The sequence below is a fragment of the Heptranchias perlo genome, chromosome 24, assembly GCF_035084215.1.
Source record: "Heptranchias perlo isolate sHepPer1 chromosome 24, sHepPer1.hap1, whole genome shotgun sequence".
Classification (NCBI taxonomy): domain Eukaryota; kingdom Metazoa; phylum Chordata; class Chondrichthyes; order Hexanchiformes; family Hexanchidae; genus Heptranchias; species Heptranchias perlo.
The window spans coordinates 15,940,086-15,963,883 of record NC_090348.1 but is presented as its reverse complement, the minus strand read 5'-3'; the positions used below and the strand labels follow the sequence as shown (position 1 = coordinate 15,963,883).

Genomic DNA, 23,798 nt, shown 5'->3' with positions numbered 1-23,798 from the left:
AGCCTGCAACTGCACGCAGACCCTTAATTGTTTTTTGGCATTAACTTTCAGTGTACTTTGTTGTAGTTGCTAATGTCGCATGGCATTTAACATTGAAAAACCCTATCACAGTGCCACCTACAGCATAACAGGTACCTGCAGCTAAATGTTTGATTTAGCCATAGATGGAGCCTGACATTGGAGTTTTCAGGGCATTTTAAAATGGAATATTGCAACCCACTCAACAATTTTAATAGATATATAAAAATAATCAGAAGGCATAATGGATGCAAACATATTAAATTTCTTATTTAGCAATTTCCTATATGGTAGAAACATCCCATTTTAGAGGCTGTCTGACATCAGTGAAATACCAGCTGCTCTGAAATTAATTTCTAACATACTAATATTAAAAAGGCATTGAGTATGTGAAAAATAGTTTGCCCTGTTTCTGTCAAAAAAGCATGTTTAGTAAATGAGTAAATGCCCTGTTACAAGCTGTGAATGTGCTGGAGCTAACAATTCAGAAAGATACAGGGTAATGCTTACAAATAGCTAGTGAATATAATATTTCCAAATGGTACATGACTACAAACCAAGTCTCAGGACTTCAGATAATTAACTTAGAAGATTATAATGAAATAAAATTTCCTGAAACAGAAGTACTGACTATTGTGTGTGTTACTTATGTGAACCGTGGCTTTTGATAGTATTTCTTTTGCTTTGACTTGGAAATGTAATGAATATTAAACATACATTTCTAAAGGAGAGGAAAGTGCAGAGGTAGTAATTTTGTTCCATGTATTTCCCCGTTAGGTCTTCTCATGTTTTCCAGATACATATGTATTAACCGATCTCTTGTGGCATTGCTTGTGGATAGTCTGGGAACCTGGAGCACAGTTGTGATATTTGGATGCTAAGATGGAGCTGTGGTTAACCCAGTTGATCCCCACCACATTTTGGAATTTCAGATCATGCAGCCATGGGAGAATGCTTGGTGTAATATATATTGCAAATACTACTAGGGTCCCAAGTGGTAAAATTCACAAGTCAACAAGGCTTTCGGGTATAGATTAATTTTCAGACAGGGCATCTGGACCAGTGACCTGCAGACAATGATAGACAGTTTGACATTCCAGTGATTGTTCACACTCATTAGTTGTTGCAGGAACATTTGTTTGAACTTAGCTGGGGTCATTACCAAGCTACATTGGATGGATTTCACTGAGGAATGGGGGGAGGCTAGTTTTTTTAACTAAAAGCCGACACGGGAGATGGACTTTTAAGAAAATGAATGAGCTGTGAAAGCTGAGATGCAGTCTGGCAGCAAGGATCTATGAGGAGGTTGAAACATGGGAGAGGAGAGTTATAAAATTAGCTTCAAGTCCAACAAGATGTCCTTCAAGCTGAAGTGGGAAAGCTTATTCATTTTTATATCATTACATGAAGACCAGTTGTATTGATGGAAATAAATGAATCAGATCATAACTGTTGTTCTGTGTCTTCATCTTGCTGTGGAATAAAGCAGCTTAACAATTCCTATTGAGCTTTGCTTTACCAAGTGCTAACTCAGTGTGCAGAGAGATTGAAGAATACACATGCTAAAGACACGGTCCAGTTTGCAAACGCATGCTATTGGTACATACCCAGGTTATGCTATCTTACACATAGATATGGGGATGAATAAAGAAAGACCTTTTCCTCTGGTTGGGGAGTCAGTGATAAGGGTCATCAGTTTAAAATTATCACCAAGACAGTTTAGGAGAGGGATAAAGAGCGATTTTATTAGTTGTTGGAGCGGAGAGGGGTTAGGAGAGATATGTTTTTACACAGAATTGTTGGCACATAGAATACAATTCTATGGATGGCAAAGAGACTGCTCCCTTACATACCTTTGTAATGGAAGGATTTGCATTAATATCTGTTGCCATAAAAGATATTTTCCTACATTGGCAAACTCCTTCCTGATAGACTAATAACTTTGGTATCATCTTTCTCCACTGGATAATCCACTACCTCAGTTGGTTTCAGCTGATGCAATGCATTTGAGGTTCATTCTGATTTAGATTATCTTTCTGCATCTTCAGCAGCAATGAAAGGTGATCCCTTTTGATGGTCCCTGCCTCCTCCTATGTGATTTCAACAGAAATGAACAAAGAAAAATGTTTTTCAAGTTTGAGATTTCATATTATCGGAGTTATTTTGTGAATGATATTATCCATTACAATAATCTCTCATTTCTTGTAGGTGCAGCAATGAGTCAGAGTTTAAGAAAGAAGGATTATCTTGGGCATACAACTTCTGCCCCACAAAATATTCCTGGACTACGTTACTGGGTCTTATCCTATATCTTGTCTTTTTTGCACCTGGTACGAATTACTTTTATTGTTACTAATGTGTAATTTTTTCAATGAATGTATTGTAGCTTATTAAATAATATCAGTGAAATGTTTACATCAGGCTGTTATTTTTTTAAACAATGCATATCTGGTTTATAAAACTAGCTTTCAGAGGAAGGAAAAATATCTATATATGGATGCGTGTGTGATATGTGATTCACATGATCTCAAGGTAGCTTCAGGTGGCATCCTAAACAGAGGAGAATACCTTCATGAGATTCCTGTCATGTAACCTTTTCTTATCGTTTTATAATACTGTTTCCATGTTATAGGGGATTATTATGTTTTTGTGCCAGCATTGTCCTTTTCATGTCATTGATGACGAACACATGCGGATTAATGGTTCAATGCCATTTAGAGTTATTGAGAAATAATAAACAACTGATTATCAGGAAACTTGTATCTGGAAATAAATAGTGCTCAAGTCTAATATTGTATTTTTTAGGAATGGGCTCTATGCCTTGGACAGTAAATTCTGAAATATATCCAATGTGGGCGCGAAGTACAGGGAACGCTTGTGCTTCTGGAGTCAACTGGATTTTCAATGTCCTTGTATCAGTGACGTTTTTGCATTTGGCAGAATATCTTACATATTATGGTAGGGGATACACTTTATTTCACTGAAAAATTTCAATTTTATTATTAGCAACCAAGCCTGTTGTTAAAATTTTCACAAATTACCTGTTTAAAGAAACTTGCAATACAAATGGATAAATAGAACTCAGCATGTAAAGCAATTTAGTCCAGATTCTTTGAAGGAGTGTATTTTGTAAGTATGTAAGCACTTCATGAATATTCCGCCTTCAACTGAACAGAAATTCAGAATGTGGCATCTGTCTCCTATATGGTAATTTTGCACAGAAGTTAAGAAATCCAGCAGTATTTTCAAGGGGACAGTATGTGGTGATGTCTCTGTTAATGCAGGAGTTAGCCTTACTTGAATTGTGTTGCGCCCACGAGTGAGCATTGATGGTGAAAGAGAAGTAATTTAAACAGGGAAATGAGTGGAGGAGCTATTACAAAGTCTAGACAGGGAAGTTCATGAGGATTCTAGCCAAAACCTATTTTCAAAACATTAGCAGTCCCTCTGATTTTTCAATTTGATTTGGTTACCATACCCATAATTGAATACTAATGAATAAAGTTTTTTAAAAAACACTAGAGGGTAGATTTTTGTCTTCAGTGCTCCCAATGCAGAGCTACGTTTACTGGAAGCACTAAAGGCAAAACTTTATCCCTTTTATATACATATATAGAGCACATTTACTGACATTGTCTGTGTCAGTGCAACATCGGTTTAATGCCTTTATGGTATCTGAGAGCCTTCAGGGTTTTACCTTGATTTTCAGGCTTTCATTGTTTCCTCTCACTTCCCAGAGTAGGTATCAGAATCTTGGGAAATTTCAGTATTTCTCCACCCACCCCCCCCCCCCACATCTCCAACTTTTAGAACTTGCTGCTTATTGGCTCAGAGTTTGTTGCTTGCTTTTGACTCACTCAGGCCTACATCTCTTTTCAGTGTGGTGAGCATTTATCATTGTGCCAGTGATACGCTGGGCAAATCAAATGCATAAACTCTCTCGTATAAACCTGTGTGTTCAACCATGTTAATTTCTCCCCTCACTCCATGTTATTGAATAACTTGCTTATTCCACGCTTTGTGTTGCAGGTGTTTTCTTCTTGTATTCCGGACTAGCCACCTTAGGGTTGTTTTTCATCTATGGATGCCTTCCAGAAACTAAAGGAAGAAAGTTGGAGGAAATTGAGACCTTGTTTGAGAACAGGCTATGCACATGTGGCCTTTTGGATTCTGATGAAGGTCGGCACATTGAATATATTCGAGTGAAAGGAAGCAATTATCATCTTTCTGATAATGATGCTTCTGATGTAGAATGATCTGCTGCGGTGTCTTTAATAATTCCTCTTGAGAATCAAGGAATATTGGTGTCCTCTTACCCTGCTTCTGGCTTGGTGTGTGATTCTGCACTTAGATGCTGCTGCTTCTGTTTTAAAAAAAATCAGACCATGCTTTTACTTCTCTAACTCCAGTGGTCTTTGTAAACCATTGTATTTTTGTTTTATAGCTTCTAGTCCACTTTGTCAAAGAACTGAAAATGAAGATGGCATTGCATGGTACATAAGATGAATTCACTGGTAACTACGTACTCGCTGATGCCAACGTTAGGTTCTGTGTCTATCACTGTGATGAAGATGAAAGGTGCAGTGTATAGGCATATCAGATCACCTAGGTACAAAATATTTAACTTCCAAAAAAAATTGTTAAATATTATTTTTTGAAAATAAGGCAACCATATTAGCTTGGTTTTATTTCAGTTTCCACGTATGTGTTATGCTAAAGCAAGATTATTCCAAGTAGCCTGGTGATGTCGTGAATTAGTATACCAATGTTCTGTGCCATGTAGGATGTTTCTGCTTTTCTCCCTTTTGGACAAAGCTGATCTTGTCCAGGTCTTAGAAGTTGAGGAACTTTCGCACAAGCAAGAAAATATTCAAGTTTGTCATCTTGGCCTACTCACACGCATCCTAGCAGTCAGGTACAGGACAAAGCTGGCAAGAAACGGGCCTGCCAGGCATCTTGGACAGTGAATGTTGTATGAACCTAAATTTAGTAGATAATAATTTCTAACTTTGAAAGGGGGATTAAAAGCATTATTTAAAAAGTCTACTTATTAATTGTGGATGAAATTACATTTCCAATGCTGAACACCACTGACACATAGTGCATTATGGATTTATATGTGGAATAACTATTAACACAACTTTTGTTAAATTAATTTGTTTCTGTTTTGTCTTGAGTATAATACTTTCTGTTGCAAAAAGTCTCATGTCACCAAGTACCATCTGTAACCATAGAACTGAATCCATTTGTTAAGTAACAAAACATATTTATTAATGCTTTTATGCGGTTTTATTTTGATAACTTTCAAAGTGACTGCAATTTAATATTACTGGTGCCAAAAAGCATGATTACAAAAATCTATATTTTTCTGATATAGTACAAAAATACTGCAAAGGGTCTTTATGTCTTCAGTTTGTTCTGTTCATTTGTTTATCTAGAAATACTTTGTCTCTTCAGCACGCAATTTGTACTGGTGGTGGTGTGTGCAGTCGGCATATCTGGCAGGTTAGCATACGTTGCCGTTGACTTTCAACAACAACTTGCATTTATATAGCGCCTTTAACATAGTAAAACATCCCAAGGCGCTTCAATCTTCTAACAGTGTCAACAATAGCAAGTTCATGTTACAGTGCTTAAGCGTTGACAGTTTAAATTGGAGCAGCCGTTAATTATAGCAGCTCTGTAAATGTTCCCCAGTGACTTACAGGGACTAGAGAAAGAGAGTAAAACAAAGTATGTATTGGATGAGGGTATACATTTGTATGTGTATAGTTTTTTGCAGCATCTTTTCTGTAATTTGACTCAGAGATTTATATTTTGTTGGAATGGAGGCCAGCCACCTACAGTTAACCTTTTGTCAAAGAAAGGTTTCCTTAAGACCAGAACTTTGGGCATTCCACACAATCAACTCTCTTTGTGATTTTAAGAAAAAAGCATCCATAAAAGCAAATGGGGAAAAAAATGGCTGCCTCATTTGAATTTAATGGAGATACCACATCTCTATACCCCCAGCAGGTAGATAGCTTTTTAGTATAGGATCAGAAGAATTTGTGTCTCCACCCCACATGACGGTCAGTTTTGAGTTAGTATAGTAAAACATTATGTAGCAGTTAGGTAGTAGGTTCCAGAGAGAACCAAATACTATTTGATTTCTGTGTTTGTTTAAAGTTTCCAGTTGATGCACTTTCAGTATTCTGCACCATTTTGTTAAGCACAAGAAGGAAAACATGCACATTAAATTGATTGAACATCTAATTTATATTGAGTTCTGCAAGAAAATTAGTGCTGCACTACAACAATATGTACCTACTTCATTTGTCAAGTTATGAACCCAGTTGATATTTATATGTTTTACAGCACTGTATAAAAAGAACCAGGCAGACCAAAAAAAGCATTCCAATTAGAAATTTTTGTGTTACAATGTGAAGTATTTTTGTATATTCCTTTTTATATTGTGTGTTCGATTTTTAAAAATATGGTAGAACAGCCAGAGGATAATGTAGCCCAGAATTCAGTGCTCTGAAATGCACCTACACAAAGAAGTCATTGTTAAATAGAAAATAACTATAAAAGCATTAAGATAAATATTACAATTCAAACAGAAACTGATGCATGTTGTATAATGTCATCATTGTTTCATACCATTCTTGCTTTAGTTTCTGGTCCCCTGTATAAGATATATGGTATTTTTTTAAAAAGACACGGTCAATATTTTAAAATATAACATACCTGGAAGGGAATAACAAGGGATGTACGTCAATTGACCAACTTAACACCATTTGGCAGTGTGAAGGAACCCTGCCCTTTCTCCTCTGAAGTTTGGAATCCCAGACTAATGGGATGAGTATCTCCAGTCTCATTCCTATGTAATATCAATTTGAAAATTTGTCCAGTTATTGGTCCCCATGATTTGGCACACGTTAACATGAAACTGGCTGTCTCACCCAGAGCAGCTGTAAGGATCAATGAAAAAAAATTATACTGGTGCAGGAGGGGCACTCTTGAGGTTAATATGAATTATTATAGTGGTGTATTACTCTATGTGACTGTGCAATACCTGTTCAGAAAGTGCCTAATATCATTACTTGTCCAAAACAGAAAAAGCATTCCATTCCTTATCAGTGACATCCCTCACCATGTTCACTGCAACAACTTGTAAATTCACAACATGCTAGCTCACTTAAGAAACTTCTAGGTGTACATTAGCCAGTAATTTCAAGGTAACAGGTGAAGTAAATTTGCCTGCAGAGTTGCTAGGCAATAATCTGACAAAGTTACATTGGCTTGCTAATTATTGCAATGTTTACCATTTGAATATTCTAAAATTTGGTCAATGGAAACATTAATGCTGTATTAATACATCAATAGTAAAATGTTTCAATTATCCATCAGCTGCATAACACAATCAAAATGGCTAATCGTGTTTGTGTTGTAACAGTATATTTATATATAGAACAGAATGTTCTATTTTCTTTAGTGATGATGTAAATTGACTAATTTTAATGTTGATACCTGAAAGACTTCTAGAGTTAAGTATCTTTCTCATGCCGAATTACATGTAAATGTGGATTTGATTTATTTTAAAAATACTATTATTAGTTTTAATGCACTATAAAGAATCGAACACATCCCTCAATTATGAATTTGACTTCAACACTGCAGTACGATGAAGGTATTGTAATGTTTGGAGAGTATGTATAAATGATCATCTGAGGGGACATTTATTGGACGACGTGCAACAATAAACTTTTTGGAAGAGTACTTTGTGTAGCTGATTGAATATACTAGGATTACCAAGGTAATCATTTTGATGACGTTCCAAGAATCGAATTCCAAAGCTATTATGAAAACAGAATAGTAGTCAAAAAACACCAATGTACAATATAAATGCTATTATGAAGAATGTAATATTTACTAAGTCTGCAACGCAGGTATTTATAAACACTTGTATACCACTCTTTAACACACTAAAGTCGATGCTCCAGTGAAACTGACCAATAATCAGAATAAGGATCTATTTTCCCATTATTCCATGTGGTTTTTATATTCTGTTTAAAATGAACAAAAGGCTGGTATGAACCAAAATTATTTTACCAATTTTTTAAAAACTGATTTTAAATTCTACAACATTCAATAAAACCAATCTTCATGTATCATTCCAAACAAATACAATGGCAGAAAACAATCAAATTTGATTCTAATAACAAACTCCACAAAAAATACAGAAGAAATGAATATACATCACCATGAGATGTAGTATTCAGATAGCTTGGCAATTCTGACTCAAGTATTCAATTTTTATTAATGGTATTGGGGATATCTTTATTCTGAGGGAACCTAAATACAACTTTATTAAAATCTGAAATGTTTGTACATTAGTGTTGTAAAACTAGAGATAAATTTGTTACTTCATGTTACTGTACATGTTTTAATAGTTATACTTTCTATGAAATTATATGGATCTAGTTATTGGATTCTGTTGATTCATAAATGAGCCTGTAAAGGGAAAAAAAATAAATGTTAACGGATTACCTACATCACTGTGTTATCTTCAAATTTAATTTGATGTTCACAACTTACAAGATGTTAAACTGGTGCTAGTATCAAGGTGAGTGACAAGAATCCGATTTATCTAGAAATGCCTGATGCAAATATGATTAAATACTTTGTCTTACATTTTCTACGCCTGCAATATTCAAATTAGTGACAGCCAGTGCTGAGTGTCCAGCAAATGTATGTTTCTTCACCAGAAGCCAGACTTGTTTTATTGAAGGTTTATGTTTTGAATTCCTCTACTTACTATTATAGAATTTCCACTGAGTCCAAAGGCAAAGAGATGTTTACAGTATCAGACTGTGTAAGTATGCTTTACCATAAATGCCAAATTAGTTTCCGAATGGGTTTACATACGGGTTGATGCACTGCATCAAATTAGGAAAAAAACTGTATGGGCTGAGGAAGGGGAAAGATAATTTTTTATTATAACTGGCCTGGATTAAACTGGATATCAAGAACTTTCAGAAATATCTTTTATTTGTATTCCACAACCATTATCAAACTAATGGGAATGTCCAAGTAATAGTAAAATATTAGCAATCTCATGCAGGGTTTTGTTTCCTTCAGAATTCCTCTGATTCATCACATTAGGTTGGGATTTCATGTTTAATGCATCTATTTGTCTCCTAGACTCCCATGTTAAATTTACCTTTTGGTCAAAAAGATGATTAGATGCCATAGAAGGAGTCTGCGCAGCTGCTACATGAGTGACATTTCTCTCCCTACCTGTAAACATGACATTTCACAATCTGTAATTTGAAAAACTTACATCCAAATCTTCAGTACCATCTACTGTTAGTACAAAATAATGATTTTATGGGTCAAAATGCTACTGCATTAAAAATCTGGCCACATTACATTCAGTACAATATTAATGCATTACAAAAATTCCAGGAAGGAGAGCTTGTCATCAACAATTAATACACACTTTTTGACTGTAGTTATCTTGCCAATTTGCCCACATGTAATTGAAGTAAAGTACTGTGATATTGTATGGCACTGGCAGGACAGACCCACCACAGGTGGCGGTACAGTGTTATACAGTCAGGAGCGAGTGGCCCTGGAAGTCCTCAACACTGACTCAGGACCCCATGAAATCTCATGGCATCAAGTCAAACATGGGTAAGGAAACCTCCTGCTGATTACCACCTACCGCCCTTCCTCAGCTGATGAATCAGGACTCCTCCATGTTGAGCACCATAATGTACTCTGGATGGGGGACTTCAATGTCCATCACCAAGAGTGGCTTGGTAGCACCACTGCTGGCCGAGTCCTGAAGGACATAGCTGCCAGACTGGACCTGCAGCAGGTGGTGAGCAAACCAACACGAGGGAAAAACCTACTTGACCTCGTCCTCACCAACCTACCTGTCACAGATGCATCTGTCCATCACAGTATTGATAGGAGTGACCACCGCACTGTCCTTGTAGAGACAAAGTCCCGTCTTCAGACTGAGGACACCATCCAACGTGTTGTGTGCCATTACCACCGTGCAAAACGGGATAGATTCAGAACAGATCTAGCAACTCAAAACTGGGCATCCATGAGGTGCTCTGGGCCATTAGCCGCAGCGAAATTGTATTGCAGCACAATCTGTAACCTCATGGCCTGGCATATTCTTCACTCTACCATTACCAACAAGCCAGGGGATCGACCCTGGTTTCAATGAGGAGTGTTGAAGAGCAGGCCGGGAGCAGCAGCAGGCGTACCTAAAAATGAGGTGCCAACCTGGTGAAGCTGCAACACAGGACTGTAGCATGCTAAACAGCGGAAGCAACATGCTATCGACAGAGCTAAGCGATTCCACAACCAATGGATCAGATCAAATCTCTGCAGTCCTGCCACATCCAGTCGTGAATGGTGGTGGACAATTAAACAACTAATGGGAGGAGGAGGCTCCGTGAACATCCCCATCTTCAATGATGGCAGAGTCCAGTACGTGAGTGCAAAAGACAAAGCTGAAGCGTTTGCAACCATCTTCAGCCAGAAGGGCCAAGTGGATGATCCATCTCGGTCTCCTCCTGATATCCCCACCATTACAGAAGCCAGTCTTCAGCCAATTCGATTCACTCCATGTGATATCAAGAAACGGCTGAGTGCACTGGATACAGCAAAGGCCATGGGCCCCGACAACATCCCAGCTGTAGTGCTGAAGACTTGTGCTCCAGAACTAGCCGCACCTCTAGCCAAGCTGTTCCAGTACAGCTGCAACATTGGCATCTACCCGACAATGTGAAAAATTGACCAGTTATGTCCTGTCCTAGCAGGACAAATCCAATTCAGCCAATTACCGCCCCATCAGTCTACTCTCAATCATCAGCAAAGTGATGGAAGGTGTCGTTTACAGTGCAATCAAGTAGCACTTACTCACCAATAACCTGCTCACCAATGCTCAGTTTGGGTTCCGCCAGGACCACTCGCCTTTAGACCTCATTACAGCCTTGGTCCAAACATGGACAAAAGAGCTGAATTCCAGAGGTGAGGTGAGAGTGACTGCCCTTGACATCAAGGCAGCATTTGACCGAGTGTGGCACCAAGGAGCCCTAGTAAAATTGAAGTCAATGGGAATCGGGGGGAAAACTCTCCAATGGCTGGAGTCATACCTAGCACAAAGGAAGATGGACATTGCTGCAGGAGTTCCTCAGGGCAGTGTCCTAGGCCCAACCATCTTCAGCTACTTCATCAATGACCTTCCCTCCATCATAAGGTCAGAAATGGGGATGTTCGCTCATGATTGCACAGAGTTCAATTCCATTCACAACCCCTCAGATAATGAAGCAGTCCGTGCCCGCATGCAGCAAGACCTGGACAACATCCAGGCTTGGGCTGATATGTGGCAAGTAACATTCGCGCCAGACAAGTGCCAGGCAATGACCATCTCTAACAAGAGAGAATCTAACCACCTCCCCTTGACATTCAACGGCATTACCATCGCCGAATCCCCCACCGTCAACATCCTGGGGGTCACCATTGACCAGAAACTTGACTGGATCAGCCACATAAATACTGTGGCTACAAGAGCAGGTCAGAGGTATTCTGCAGCAAGTGACTCACCTCCTGACTCTCCAAAGCCTTTCCACCATCTGCAAGGCACAAGTCAGGAGTGTGATGGAATACTCACCACTTGCCTGGATGAGTGTAGCTCCAACAACACTCAAGAAGCTCGACACCATCCAGGACAAAGCAGCCCGCTTGATTGGCACCCCATCCACCACCCTAAATATTCACTCCCTTCACCACCGGCACACCGTGGCTGCAGTGTGTATTATCTACAGGATGCACTGCAGCAACTCGCCAAGGCTTCTTCAACAGCACCTCCCAAACCCGTGACCTCCACCACCTAGAAGGACAAGGGCAGCAGGCACATGGGAACAACACCACCTGCATGTTCCCCTCCAAGTCACACACCATCCCGACTTGGAAATATATCACCATTCCTTCATTGTCGCTGGGTCAAAATCCTGGAGCTCCCCACTTAACAGCATTATGGGAGAACCTTCACCGCAATGACTGCAGCAGTTCAAGAAGCCGGCTCACCACCACCTTTTCAAGGGCAATTGGGTATGGGCAATAAATGCTGGCCTTGCCAGCGATGCCCACATCCCATGAATGATTTTTTTTTAAAAGTTGGTGCGTTTGAGCCAGCATTCTGATCACTGCTGTGCTGCATATATATTTTCCAGCTAGTGCATGCCTGTCTTGCTTAGAAGTGATGAATACGCAATATACGTTGCTTGCTGAATTGGCTGAAATGTCTATTTGATGTATTCAAAATGGTAGGTGAGTCACAACATTCCATTTCAAAATACACTGAAAACTCCCATAAATAAGCCCATTATAAATGTGTCCACGCATACCTGCTACACTTGTAGGTGGTGCTGCGATATGTTAACTTTGCCAATGTCACTAACACCAGGGGCTCAATTTTAAACTTAAATTGCAGGTGTGTTGGGGGCTGCGAAAATTGCAGAAATGCAGAGTGGGTTCGGAAGCCAGCTCCAACCCATCGACTTCCGAGTTTTCCACATTCGCACCTGTGGGTGCGCAGGCGTCCCGAATCCGGAAGTCCCGGCAGCAATTAAAGCCGGCGGGACGATAGTTAAAGAACCAAATAAGGCACTTTACTTGTGATATATTAGGTAGTTAGAATGATTTTTTAAAAAACTTACCTGGGCTTCTGATTCACGCCTGATGAAACCAGGCGTAATGGGCCGGATCAGGCAAAAAGAAACTAAATTAATTAAATAACAAAGCATTGCACAAAGTTAAAACATAAAATCAACCTTCCTTTCCACCCTGCTCCGATGTCTCCCTCTCCCCCCGATCTCCCCCCTCCCCCCCGATCTTCCCTCCATGTCCCCCCGATCTTCCGTTCCAACACCGATGACATCTTGCTCTCTCTTTCTCCACCCCCCCGATGTTGCAGCTTCTGTTGGCAGCCAGCCTGTCAATCAGGCTGGCTGCTGGGCGCGAAATCCGGAAAGAACTTTAATCACCATCAATTACATTGCGATCGTGTCGGAAACTAAGTTTTTTTTAAAATTCGGGTTTGCCACGCGTATCTTCACCTCCCCTCCCGCTGCCAACCCGCCACTATTTCAAAATTAAGCCCCATTATGCATTTCACCATAATACTTGAGCCTCAATTTTAAATCGGGTAGGAAACCCCCATGTTGGCGTTGGTGAGAAGCCCGGGCAATTTTAACTCCTAGGCTTCATTTCCATTTGACTGACGGACTGCCCACATGACATTCCCAAGGCCTATTCAAAGCAGCGATGCAAGAGTTTTTGCCCTATGACAAAAATGGGGAATATTTCTATATTAAACATTTAACATCAGATGCATAGGATAAATGTGTTTTAGAAATACAGTAACTAGAATTAAAATAGAAGCTGCTCTTCCTAGAAAATGGAGCCCAGAGTTTATCGTGTGAAAGAACATAGATAGGTTCTTGATCTGTAGATGAACTAGGATGCAAAAGCTGTCCTAGAGACTAATCTAATTATACTTGGCCAAAGCATTGATAAATACATGGGGTGTGAAATGCAACTTAAGTTTTTTTATGCACCGTTATATCTTTTGATTGATGGTTTTTTACTCAGAGGCCTTTTGAGTGCAGGCTTTCCTGGGCTCTCAGAAGATAAAATGGTCGATTGCCACCCGGGGGGGCAGGTAATTGGGACAGCGCCTGGTTGCGCTGGGATTCTGTTCCATTTGCAATGGCTTTTTAAATTCCAGTAAGGTGGGCAAGTTGTGGCTTAATCTTCCACCCGGTGTTGGGGGGTGTGGTGGTGGGCAGGCATGGAAAGATTTTAGTTCTCTGGCCTTCCCACGTCAAGAGGGCGAGTCTGGGGCAGTTCCTGGGCTACCTCAGGAATTCTGCTCTTTACAACCTTAAAAGGATTCAGCAGAACTCTCACCAGTTGAGAGCTGGCACGAGTGAAACTGAAGGCCTCAAGAGACTTGAAACCTTTACTAAGGAGAGGTAACTGATCTCTGCAGGGATCTACTTACTTTCCCCGAGCTGCCTACTTGTTCCACTGGGAGTATAAGACTCAAAGAGGATATCACTAGGCCTTCTCTCCATACTCTTGACTCTCTGGCGGTTTAAGGTGGGCATCACTGAAATGCTCTTGCAGGTACGATATGTCCATTCCAGCCATGCAAGTGACCCCATCCCTGCAATTTAGTATGAGTACAGCTGCCAGCATAGGCAGATGTGGATTCTTCTCCACCCAATGAATCACTAAACCATACATCGCAGAAGGTTCCTGGTTCAAGTTTCAGCCTATGTTGAATTAGCTGGTGTCCACCAGGGAGCAGTTGAGGCACTATGGTTGGTCTCAGTACTTCTGGGCTAGACAGGGGAAAAAAATCAGCCAGAGTTTCTGCTCCTGATCACTATCTAGTAATTCCCTGCTGAAGGGTGAGTGATGTTGTGCAAAGACAGGATGGGGCTCAGTTATGATGCTCTCCATTGTTGAATAGCCTGTCAGCACTTGCTCATGCATGAAGAATGGGTGCTTTGCGTAACATTCTGAAGGATTCCCAGCGTAGGTGAAACCACCTTGAGAAGAAACGGAAGATTTTTTTTTAAGTCAATTTGTGGTGATCAGAGTTTTAAAAACCTGTAGATTTCAGAAGAAAAGGATTGAGGAAGGTGAGTTTCATAGATCTGAGGACCTGTGAAAGAATTAGTGAACAAGAAGAGTGCAGTCTTGACTTCAACTCAATGAGGAAATAAGGAGGAATAATGTGTAAGATTACCTACTTGAATCTAGATCACAAGGCAGATAAGGATCAGGAAAGCCATTCAATTCTTCCTAGCCAGCTCATTCAGAAAAAGCCTAGTCTCTTTCTCTGCCCTTATGTCCACTACCCTACTTGAAAGTCCATGTGTTGATTGTTCTATGTGAAAAGCTTCCTGACATCAGTCCTAAATTTACCTTTTGCTAACTTCAACTGTTGCCCCCTTGTCCTACTGTCAGTTTAATTGGAAGAATTGCACATTTACCTTTTCTGTACCATCTAGTGTACTCCTATACGTCATCTCCTTTTGAAGCTGAAAAATCTTAAGTTTCTGCAGACTTTACTTTTAGCTCAGTCCTGCAGCTTTAGGAATCAGTCTTGAGGTTATTCTCTGCACTGCACTTAAGGCTCCGAAGAAACGAGCACTGTACCTCACTAAGCATCTGAACATATACTCAGCACTGCACATCACTAAGCATGACTTCCAAGAGATCAAAGTTCAGAAAATTAATGGTGTCAAAACAGACACAAAGCAGGCTGCACTGGAGTTGGGGAGTTTGGAGATTAGCAGTGAGAAAAAAGTTGCATATCAGGCAAAAAGCTGTTCACATATTCAGTTCAGGAGTGTGAGAGAGGTGCTAGGGGTGTGAGAGAGATAAGCCTCCTCAGAGGAAGGAGCAAGATTCTGGCGATAAACTGAAAAGTCAGTTGTACAGATGAACAGATGAGTGTTCGTTGGAAAGTATGAAGGCGTGCTAGGCTTATGTGGAACATTCTATGAAATTGGGCCTTGGACAGACCTAGGACTTAAGAACATAAGAAATAGGAGCAGGAGTAGGCCAATCGGCCCCTCGAGCCTGCTCCGCCATTCAATAAGATCATGGCTGATCTGATCCTAACCTCAAATCTAAATTCATGTCCAATTTCCTGCCCGCTCCCCGTAACCCCTAATTCCCTTTACTTCTAGGAAACTGTCTATTTCTGTTTTAAATTAATGGAAGTTAGGAGTTGTTGAGTAAAGAAGTGTTTGAAACACAAGAACAAAACAAGCCTCATGAAGGCAGCTTTAGCAATGGAGAAGATAATGAGACCAAGAACATCAACAGATTATGCACTAAGGGTATAACTATTGAACCTTAAGATGGTAGCTGTTGATTGGACTTGCAAAAGACACAAAACTGAGTGCATGCTTTGTGAATTGAGAACTCTACAAGACAAACCTCACCTGTGCTGTTGCAAATTGCACGTCTTTCTTCCTGAACATCAATGCTGTCTCTGCAAGAACCTTGATTGGGTCAGCATTAATTTGGTCTACATTAATTACATTTCAATCTATGTTGACTTATGCAGAGAACATAAAAACCATTACACCATGTTATCATGTAAGCAGAAAACATTTAATAGGAGATGAACTTAGTGAAGACGAAGGTGCAAAATTGCTTTTTCTCCCCCAATTTATTTCCTTCAAAAGGCAGAGGCTCATGCTGGTTCCATAGGCACCAGCCCCTTGCTCAAGTGAACCAAGATTGCCAGCAGGTTGTTTGGGGACAGTAAATTTAAGCCTGATCCTGTTCTTACACAACATCCATACTTTTCCACACAAGGCACACTGGATAACAATCAAAAGCAAGAACCCCATCTAAGCACAGGATTACTGGGATCAATTGTTACATCCGACTGTATTTCTGGATGAGATTCATTGCAGACTAGGTATCAAATCTGGGATCTTGCTGATCTGTGCGGCTTAGTGCCACAGAAGGCAATGTATTTATCCACTGAGCCATCAGAGAAGCGACAAAGTTGTTTTGCAATGAAGGTGAGTCTGATGTGACTCAGGAAAGGTAAACCACCAACCCGATATACCAGAGCATCCCAATATAAAAGTAAACATTACTATGAAGGACAATAAGGTTTATCTTTTCAGGGCCTATAGATAATTTTATATATTCTGGAGAACTTACCTGCTAATTCCTTTTGATTTATTATATTCTGAATGTCAGATAAGTTGCAGACTTCATTTTCATTCTGAAGGGATTGTTTTAGCTGTTGGGACTCTGGTCTTTGAGTTTCACTGTTGCTGCAGCTACCGGGGATCAGAACAGAACTATTGTAGTTTGCGATAGTATTAGTGTTGCCTTCACCTCTGGCTTTAAAGCATTCTGTGTCATCCAGTTCCTCAAAAAGTATCCTGTTGCCTAAACTCGCATCTTTTTCAGTGAGTAGTGCAGGTTTCTTTGGAGATGCATCCAAACAATGAGAGTATCTATTTGATGTGTTGTACTGTCCCCTAGTGGTACACACAAGATTGTTGCCGTCATCTTTCTGACTGGTTAGTTCTTTGCAAGGAAAGGATAGATTCTCTGTAGCATTTGATAAGTTGCATTGTATGGCAATATCTGACCTTTCCATACATGTGAATGAACATTCAGTTTGAGTCCATGCATCTTGACCCGAAAAAGACTTACTGTCAACAGTATTTTGATCATAAGCACAAGTCTGTGATGAGCAATTCATTGATGAGGATGGAACAAACTGATCTTGATTTTCCTTCTGTTCACTATTAACCAGGTTTGACTCCATTGAGTAAATAGTGACTTTTTTACTGATGGAATAAGGGCAAGATTGGCTTGTACTGTCAATTTCTCTGGGTAATTCCTGTGACGGTACATTTTGGACTTTAAAGTTTTCTCTGGCAGTCTCGACATCAAAAGACTTTTCCTGAACACTGCCTTTATTTGTAACTGAAACATCCAGCTGCATGCTTTGACCATCTAATTCTGACTGGAAAATTAAAAATGAACTGTAAATGACCACTACAGTAAAAAGTTTTATATGATTCCATCTAATTTAGTAATCTGCTACAGAAGAGCTTCCTTCACTCCATGTCTGAGATCCAGGATGAAGCGGTAAGTTGCATTTGTGGCAGATAGTTTCAGGGAGATGACTCTGACATATGCCAACATGTCATTGAGCACCATGGTGGGGGGGGCGCTAGAGGAGGAGTGAGAGTTAGTCTCATGGTAGGCATGTGTCTCTTCCAAAGACACCTCGTATGAGGGCCTAGATGAAGCAGTTCACGAGGAGAGAACCTGGTTTGCAGCTTTACACTTGGGAGTCTAGAACATCAAGATGACTGCTATGTTGCAAACTGTTGAGCAGAGGTCCTTCCACCAGAATGAAGGCACATATCAGTTATCTAGCTGATGAGGAAACTGAGGCTTGGGAGGACAGCTGTTGGAAGATGTTGCCTAGAGGCAGGCTATGAGAGCATGCACTCAAATTGGGGTGCCTACTATAATTGGATTACAAAGAGGCAAGAAACTGCTGCAGAAGCTCCACACCTCCAATTGGTGGAACCATTGTTAAATGGGGTATGGAGTTTTTCCCATGCAGGAGGATGATGGTAATGCACTTGCGCATTTTACAGTGAGTTCTGCTGTTCAACATGCACTTGTGAGGAGTTCCTGGTATCTGTTTCTGCCTTGCTGAAATCCCATAACTCAACTGTCTAATAATCAACGAGTGGTATGGGGAGGAAATAAGCAGCAATCTTTTGGAGTCAAAGTAGGTTCAAAATGACATACCCAGCGATGAAAGATTGGAACACTCAGTAATCCAACTCATGATCCAGGCAGGTTGCAGTACTCCAGGGCACTGTTAATTAATGAGCTAGCCGAGCTCATTGATGGGATTTAGTAAAATAGATCTGCCATTAACAGCTGAGACATTTTCCACTTGGTTCCAAATAACTCTGCAAGATTATTACCTAACAGATAGGCTGGTCCAGGCTGGGCAAACAACAGGAAGCCTATCAATACTGTGGTAAACTGCATGATTTTAGCTAGTCAAAATCCAACAGTACCCCAGCACACACTTGGGGATCGCTAAGCCTTAGCTTTTGCAAAACTGCACCCAAGCTCTCTTGATTTGGGTAAATGGGGTGTCTCTAAAAGGGACAAAATGTGCATTCTATGTGAGGCTAACTTTTTTATATTTATAAATGGCCTAACATTGACCACTGCTAGACAATTAACATTCCCCCAGTCTGAAAAGCATTCAGTAACCACTATTCTGTTTTCTGTTCTTTAGCCAATGTCCTATCCATTCCACCACACTCCCTTTTAATAATCTCTCCCCTAATTTCATCAACCAGCCCTCTTAACAAACATCTTTTGAAAATCCATGTACACAACATCCACTACATTTCCTTTATCTATACATTGTTTCCTCAATAAACTATTACATTTGTCAAATATAACTTGCCTTTTACAAATCTATGTTAGCTGCCTTTAATAAAGCAATTTATTATCTATCATTTCATCATCCTCTTGAGGTTCCCTTTTTCATTTTTAATCTGCCCTACCCTTTCTTCAACTATTTTTAAACATTTATAAAACACTTTGTTTCCAGCCCATCTTGCTTCATACTCCTAGCTTTTATAATCTTTTTTGCTTCTTTATTTTCTACTTGAATTTCTTTTATATTATTGGCCCTAGATTTTTCATATTCCTCTTTTTTCATTTTTCTACTCATTCAAGAACTTCTGCTTTTGCTGCAATCCATTTACTACTTGTGTGGGTATGTCCTGTTTGAAAGTTTCTCATTGTTTATCCACGATCTTATGTGCCTCTTTTTGCCAGTTTTATCTAGCCTCATTTTCCTTTTATCTTGAAGCTTGTCTTTTCCAGTCAAGTACATTTTATCAGTGACTGCCCCCTTTCAATTTTTATGTCAAGCCTAATTATATTATGATCACTTTTTCCTATTCTCTCAGCCTTATAATATTGCACGCCCCACTTCATTTCTTAGAACTGGATCCATCACTCCCTACATCTTTGTTGAGTGAAAAATACACTGTCCTGACCACATTGTGGCAAACACTTCTTTGCCACTTATATTACTTTTACCCCAGACTATCTTTGGATAATTAAAACCATCCATTATTATGGCCCAGTTATTTCTGCATGTTTCTTTCATTTGTCTCTACACTCGCCACTTGTTATTCAAAACCATATATTCTGCTTCCATTTCACTAAAGTACAGAGATTGCACTGTTTCACTGTTACCGTGGCTCGCTATCTCTCCTCTCATCCTTGTCAGTCTCTCTGCCTCCTTTTAACACCGTTGACCATTCATCCTCCTCCAATATCATTCCTCTGCAGTCCACCTCCAGGGGCCTGCTCTCTCCTGGTTCCATTCTTAGCTGACTTAATGCAAGCACCACACTCTTCCCTCCCCCTCAAATCTAACAAGTGCAAGGATAGAGACCATTCGTTCTGCTGCTTTCTGCCAGTCTGCCAGGTCAGGGCCCTTTACTCTACCCTGAACCCCCATCTCTTTCTGATCTTTTTTCCATCACCCTTCATGCCATCTCCAAGCTCATCTCATCCATGAGACCCACCTCCTGTTCTTTTGACCCCATTCCCAATAAACTGCTGACCATCAACCTTCCCTTCCTCGCCCCCATACTAGCTGACAATGTAAATGGTTCCATCTGCTCAAACATTGTCCCCTCACTTTCACAACTGCCAACCTTTTCACAACCTGAGTCCTGTACCAAGGCGAGTAGATGGAGTTAAGATACAGGTCAGCCATGATCTAATTGAATGGCTGAACAGGCTCGAGGGGCTGAATGGCCTACTCCTGCTCCTATGTTCCTCTGACCTTGGAAACTACCACCCCATCTCCAGCCTCCCTTTCCTCTTAAAAGTCCATGAATGTGTTGTCATCTCCCAGATCTGTGCCCATTTCTCCCACAACTCTTTGTCTGAATCTTTCCAATTGCATTTCCACCCCTCAAACAGAACTAAAATGGCCCTAACTGAGGTCACAAATAATAGTCATTGTGACTGTGTCCATGGTTCACTATCCTTCCTTGATCTCTCTGCAGTCTTTGACATGGTCAACCACACCATCCTCTGTCAGTGTCTCTTCTCCACTGTCCAGCTTGGTGGGACTGCCCTCACTTGGTTCTATTCTTATCGATCTGATCATAGCTAGAGGTTCTCTACCAATGGCTTCTTTACCCACCCATGTACCTTCACCGTGGCACGTTCCTCTTGCTCATCTACATGCTGCCCCTTGGTGACATTATCCACAGACATGAGATCAGCTTCCATATGTATATTCATGATGCTTAAGTCTGTCTACCTCTCAGCCACCTCTCGGGCCCCTCCACTGCCTCTGTGCTTGTCCTATAATCATGTCTTAGATGAGCTGCAAATTTCTCCAGCTGAATGATGGGAAGCCTGAAACTGCTAAAAGCCCCCTACACTTGCAACTGACTCATTCAACTCCCTGGCCACTGTTTCAGGCTGAACCAGGCTATTTGTAAACTCAGCGTCTTATCAACCCCAAGCTGAGCTTCCAATGTGCTCAAGGATTGGTCTCACCATTGCTCAGTAAAACTTGTTCTGAAGTAATCCAATGGTCTCCAGATACATCAGCAGTACCTTATTTCCTTTGATAACTACTTTCAGGATGATAAATGATCACACTTGCTAAGTGTTTTTCTTTTCAGTTTTTGCTAATGGATTCATAAAATAGGACCCTTTTATTACTGTTGCTTGTCCCTATATGTATTACCCTGCATAGTCTTAGACTTAGCCTATTTACATATTTGGCCCAAATTTCTGAAGATGATCAGTCTTCAAAGAAAAAGGATATAGAGGCACTGGAGAAGGTGCAAAAAAGATTTAGAAGGCTGATATCAGAACTGAGAGGTTATAACTATCAGGAAAGACTGAACAAGCTGGAGCTCTTTTCTCTAGAAAAGCAAAGGCTGAGGGATGACCAAATAGAGGATTTATAATTATGAAGGGGTTTGATAGGGTAGACGTAGAGAAGATGTTTCCACTTGTGGAGGTGTCCAAAACTAAGGGCCATAAACATAAGATAGTCACTAATAAAGCCAATAAAGAATTCAGGAGAAACTTCTTTACCCCGAGAGTGGTTAGAATATGGAATTTGCTCTCTCATGGAGTAGTTGAGACGAATAGCTTGGATGCATTTACGGGGAATCGAGATAAGTACATGAGGGAGAAAGGAATAGAAGGATATGCAGTTAGGGTTAGATAAAGTAGGGTGGGGGGAAATGCATGTGGAACATGAACACCAGCATAGACCAGTTGGGCCGAATGGCCTGTTTGTGCTGTAAATTCTATGTAGTCTCTCCTTCCTATTCATTACTTGTTTGCAGATTTGTTAGTGACAAAAAAGTAAATGAATAATTCCATATCATTAGGAAATATTAACAGCCGGGGTCCCAAAGCAGATCCTATTGAACATCCTGTTTCTTTCCCTCCAGTTACAACATTTCGATTATCACCACCCTCTATCTTCTGCTGAGTTAATTCTCAATCCATCTGAGACAATTTTGTCATCTATTCCAGGTGCATTAACCTTCCCTACTAGTCTTACATGTGGAACCTTGTCAAATGCCTTTTAGAAATCCATGTAAATTGCTGGTTACCCTCTAAAGTATTCCAGTAAATTTACAAGACATGGCCTATTGCTTCTAAAACCATCCAGACTGCTCCCTATTATAACTGTCCTTTAAATGTTCACTTACAGCATGTTCTCAAAATCTTTTACACACTACAGACGTTAGGCTAAATGGTCTAAATTACCTGATTTGTGCCTTACTACTTTTTTTTTTGAGTATTAGGACTTAGGAACATAGGAACAGGAGTAGGCCATTCAGCCCCTCGAGCCCGCTCCGCCATTTGATAAGATCATGGCTGATCTGCGATCGAACTCGATATACCTGCCTTTAGCCCATATCCCTTAATACCTTTGGTTCCCAAAAAGCTATCTGTCTCAGATTTAAAATTAGCAATTGAGCTAGCATCAATTGCCGTTTGCGGAAGAGAGTTCCAAACTTCTACCACCCTTTGTGTGTAGAAGTGTTTTCTAATCTCACTCCTGAAAGGTCTGGCTCTAATTTTTAGACTGTGCCCCTAGTCCTAGAATCCCCAACCAGCGGAAATAGGGTGGATAGAGAGAAACTATCTGTTCTCCTTAATATCTTATAAACTTTGATCAGATCACCCCTTAACCTTCTAAACTCCAGAGAATACAACCCCAATTTGTGTAATCTCTTCTCGTAACTTAACCCTTGAAGTCCGGGTATCATTCTAGTAAACCTACACTGCACTCCCTCCAAGGCCAATATGTCCTTCCGAAGGTGCGGTACCCAGAACTGCTCACAGTACTCCAGGTGCGGTCTAACCAGGGTTTTGTATAGCTGCAGCATAACTTCTGCCCCCTTGTACTCTAGTCCTCCAGATATAAAGGCCAGCATTCCATTAGCCTTCTTGATTATTTTCTGCACCTGTTCATGACACTTCAATGATCTATGTACCTGAACCCCTAAGTCGCTTTGGACATCCACTGTTTTTAACTTTTTACCATTTAGAAAGTACCCAGTTCTATCCTTTTTTGGTCCAAAGTGGATGACCTCACATTTGCCTACATTGAATTCCATTTGCCACAGTTTTGCCCATTCACCTAATCTATCAATATCGCTTTGTAATTTTATGTTTTCATCTACACTGCTTACAATGCCACCAATCTTTGGGTTATCGGCAAACTTAGATATGAGACTTTCTATGCCTTCATCTAAGTCGTTAATAAATATTGTAAGTATTGGAACTACACTTGCAATCTTCTTATCCTCAAGTGCTACTCCAGTATTTATAGAACTCTGAACTTTTGCATCAGGGTGAAGCAGCACAGGACACAGTCCAAGATTGGTTACAATGTTGCTCTCCCATCCTTCTCCACAACCCCAAACCCCACCCCCCGCCTTGGCTTTAAGGATTATACAGGAGCACAACTAAAACCCAGTTTCCTTGATCCAGTCAAACTGTTTCTACAGCCCCAGAAAGGAGTAGGCTTTGCTCCTTATTTGTTCTAAAGGTCTCCGATTTCTACACCCTGTCTAAAGAAAAAAGCTGCTTGAAATTATTGGAAC

General features: G+C 40.3%; 1 protein-coding gene across 3 annotated transcripts in view; it reads left to right on the top strand.

Annotated features, from left to right (window-relative positions):
* LOC137341588 (proton myo-inositol cotransporter-like) overlaps positions 1–5,059 on the top strand; it is a 112,654-nt gene extending 107,595 nt beyond the window's left edge. For 2 of the 3 annotated variants that reach the window (XM_068004819.1, XM_068004816.1), the window contains 3 exons: positions 2,227–2,348; positions 2,824–2,976; positions 4,048–5,059. In XM_068004819.1, the coding sequence (XP_067860920.1) occupies positions 2,227–2,348; positions 2,824–2,976; positions 4,048–4,274 (502 nt within the window). In that variant the 3' untranslated portion in view covers positions 4,275–5,059. The remainder of the gene's footprint in view (positions 1–2,226; positions 2,349–2,823; positions 2,977–4,047) is intronic. The other variant, XM_068004817.1, reaches the window with a different exon arrangement.
* The last annotated feature ends 18,739 nt before the right edge of the window (positions 5,060–23,798 follow it).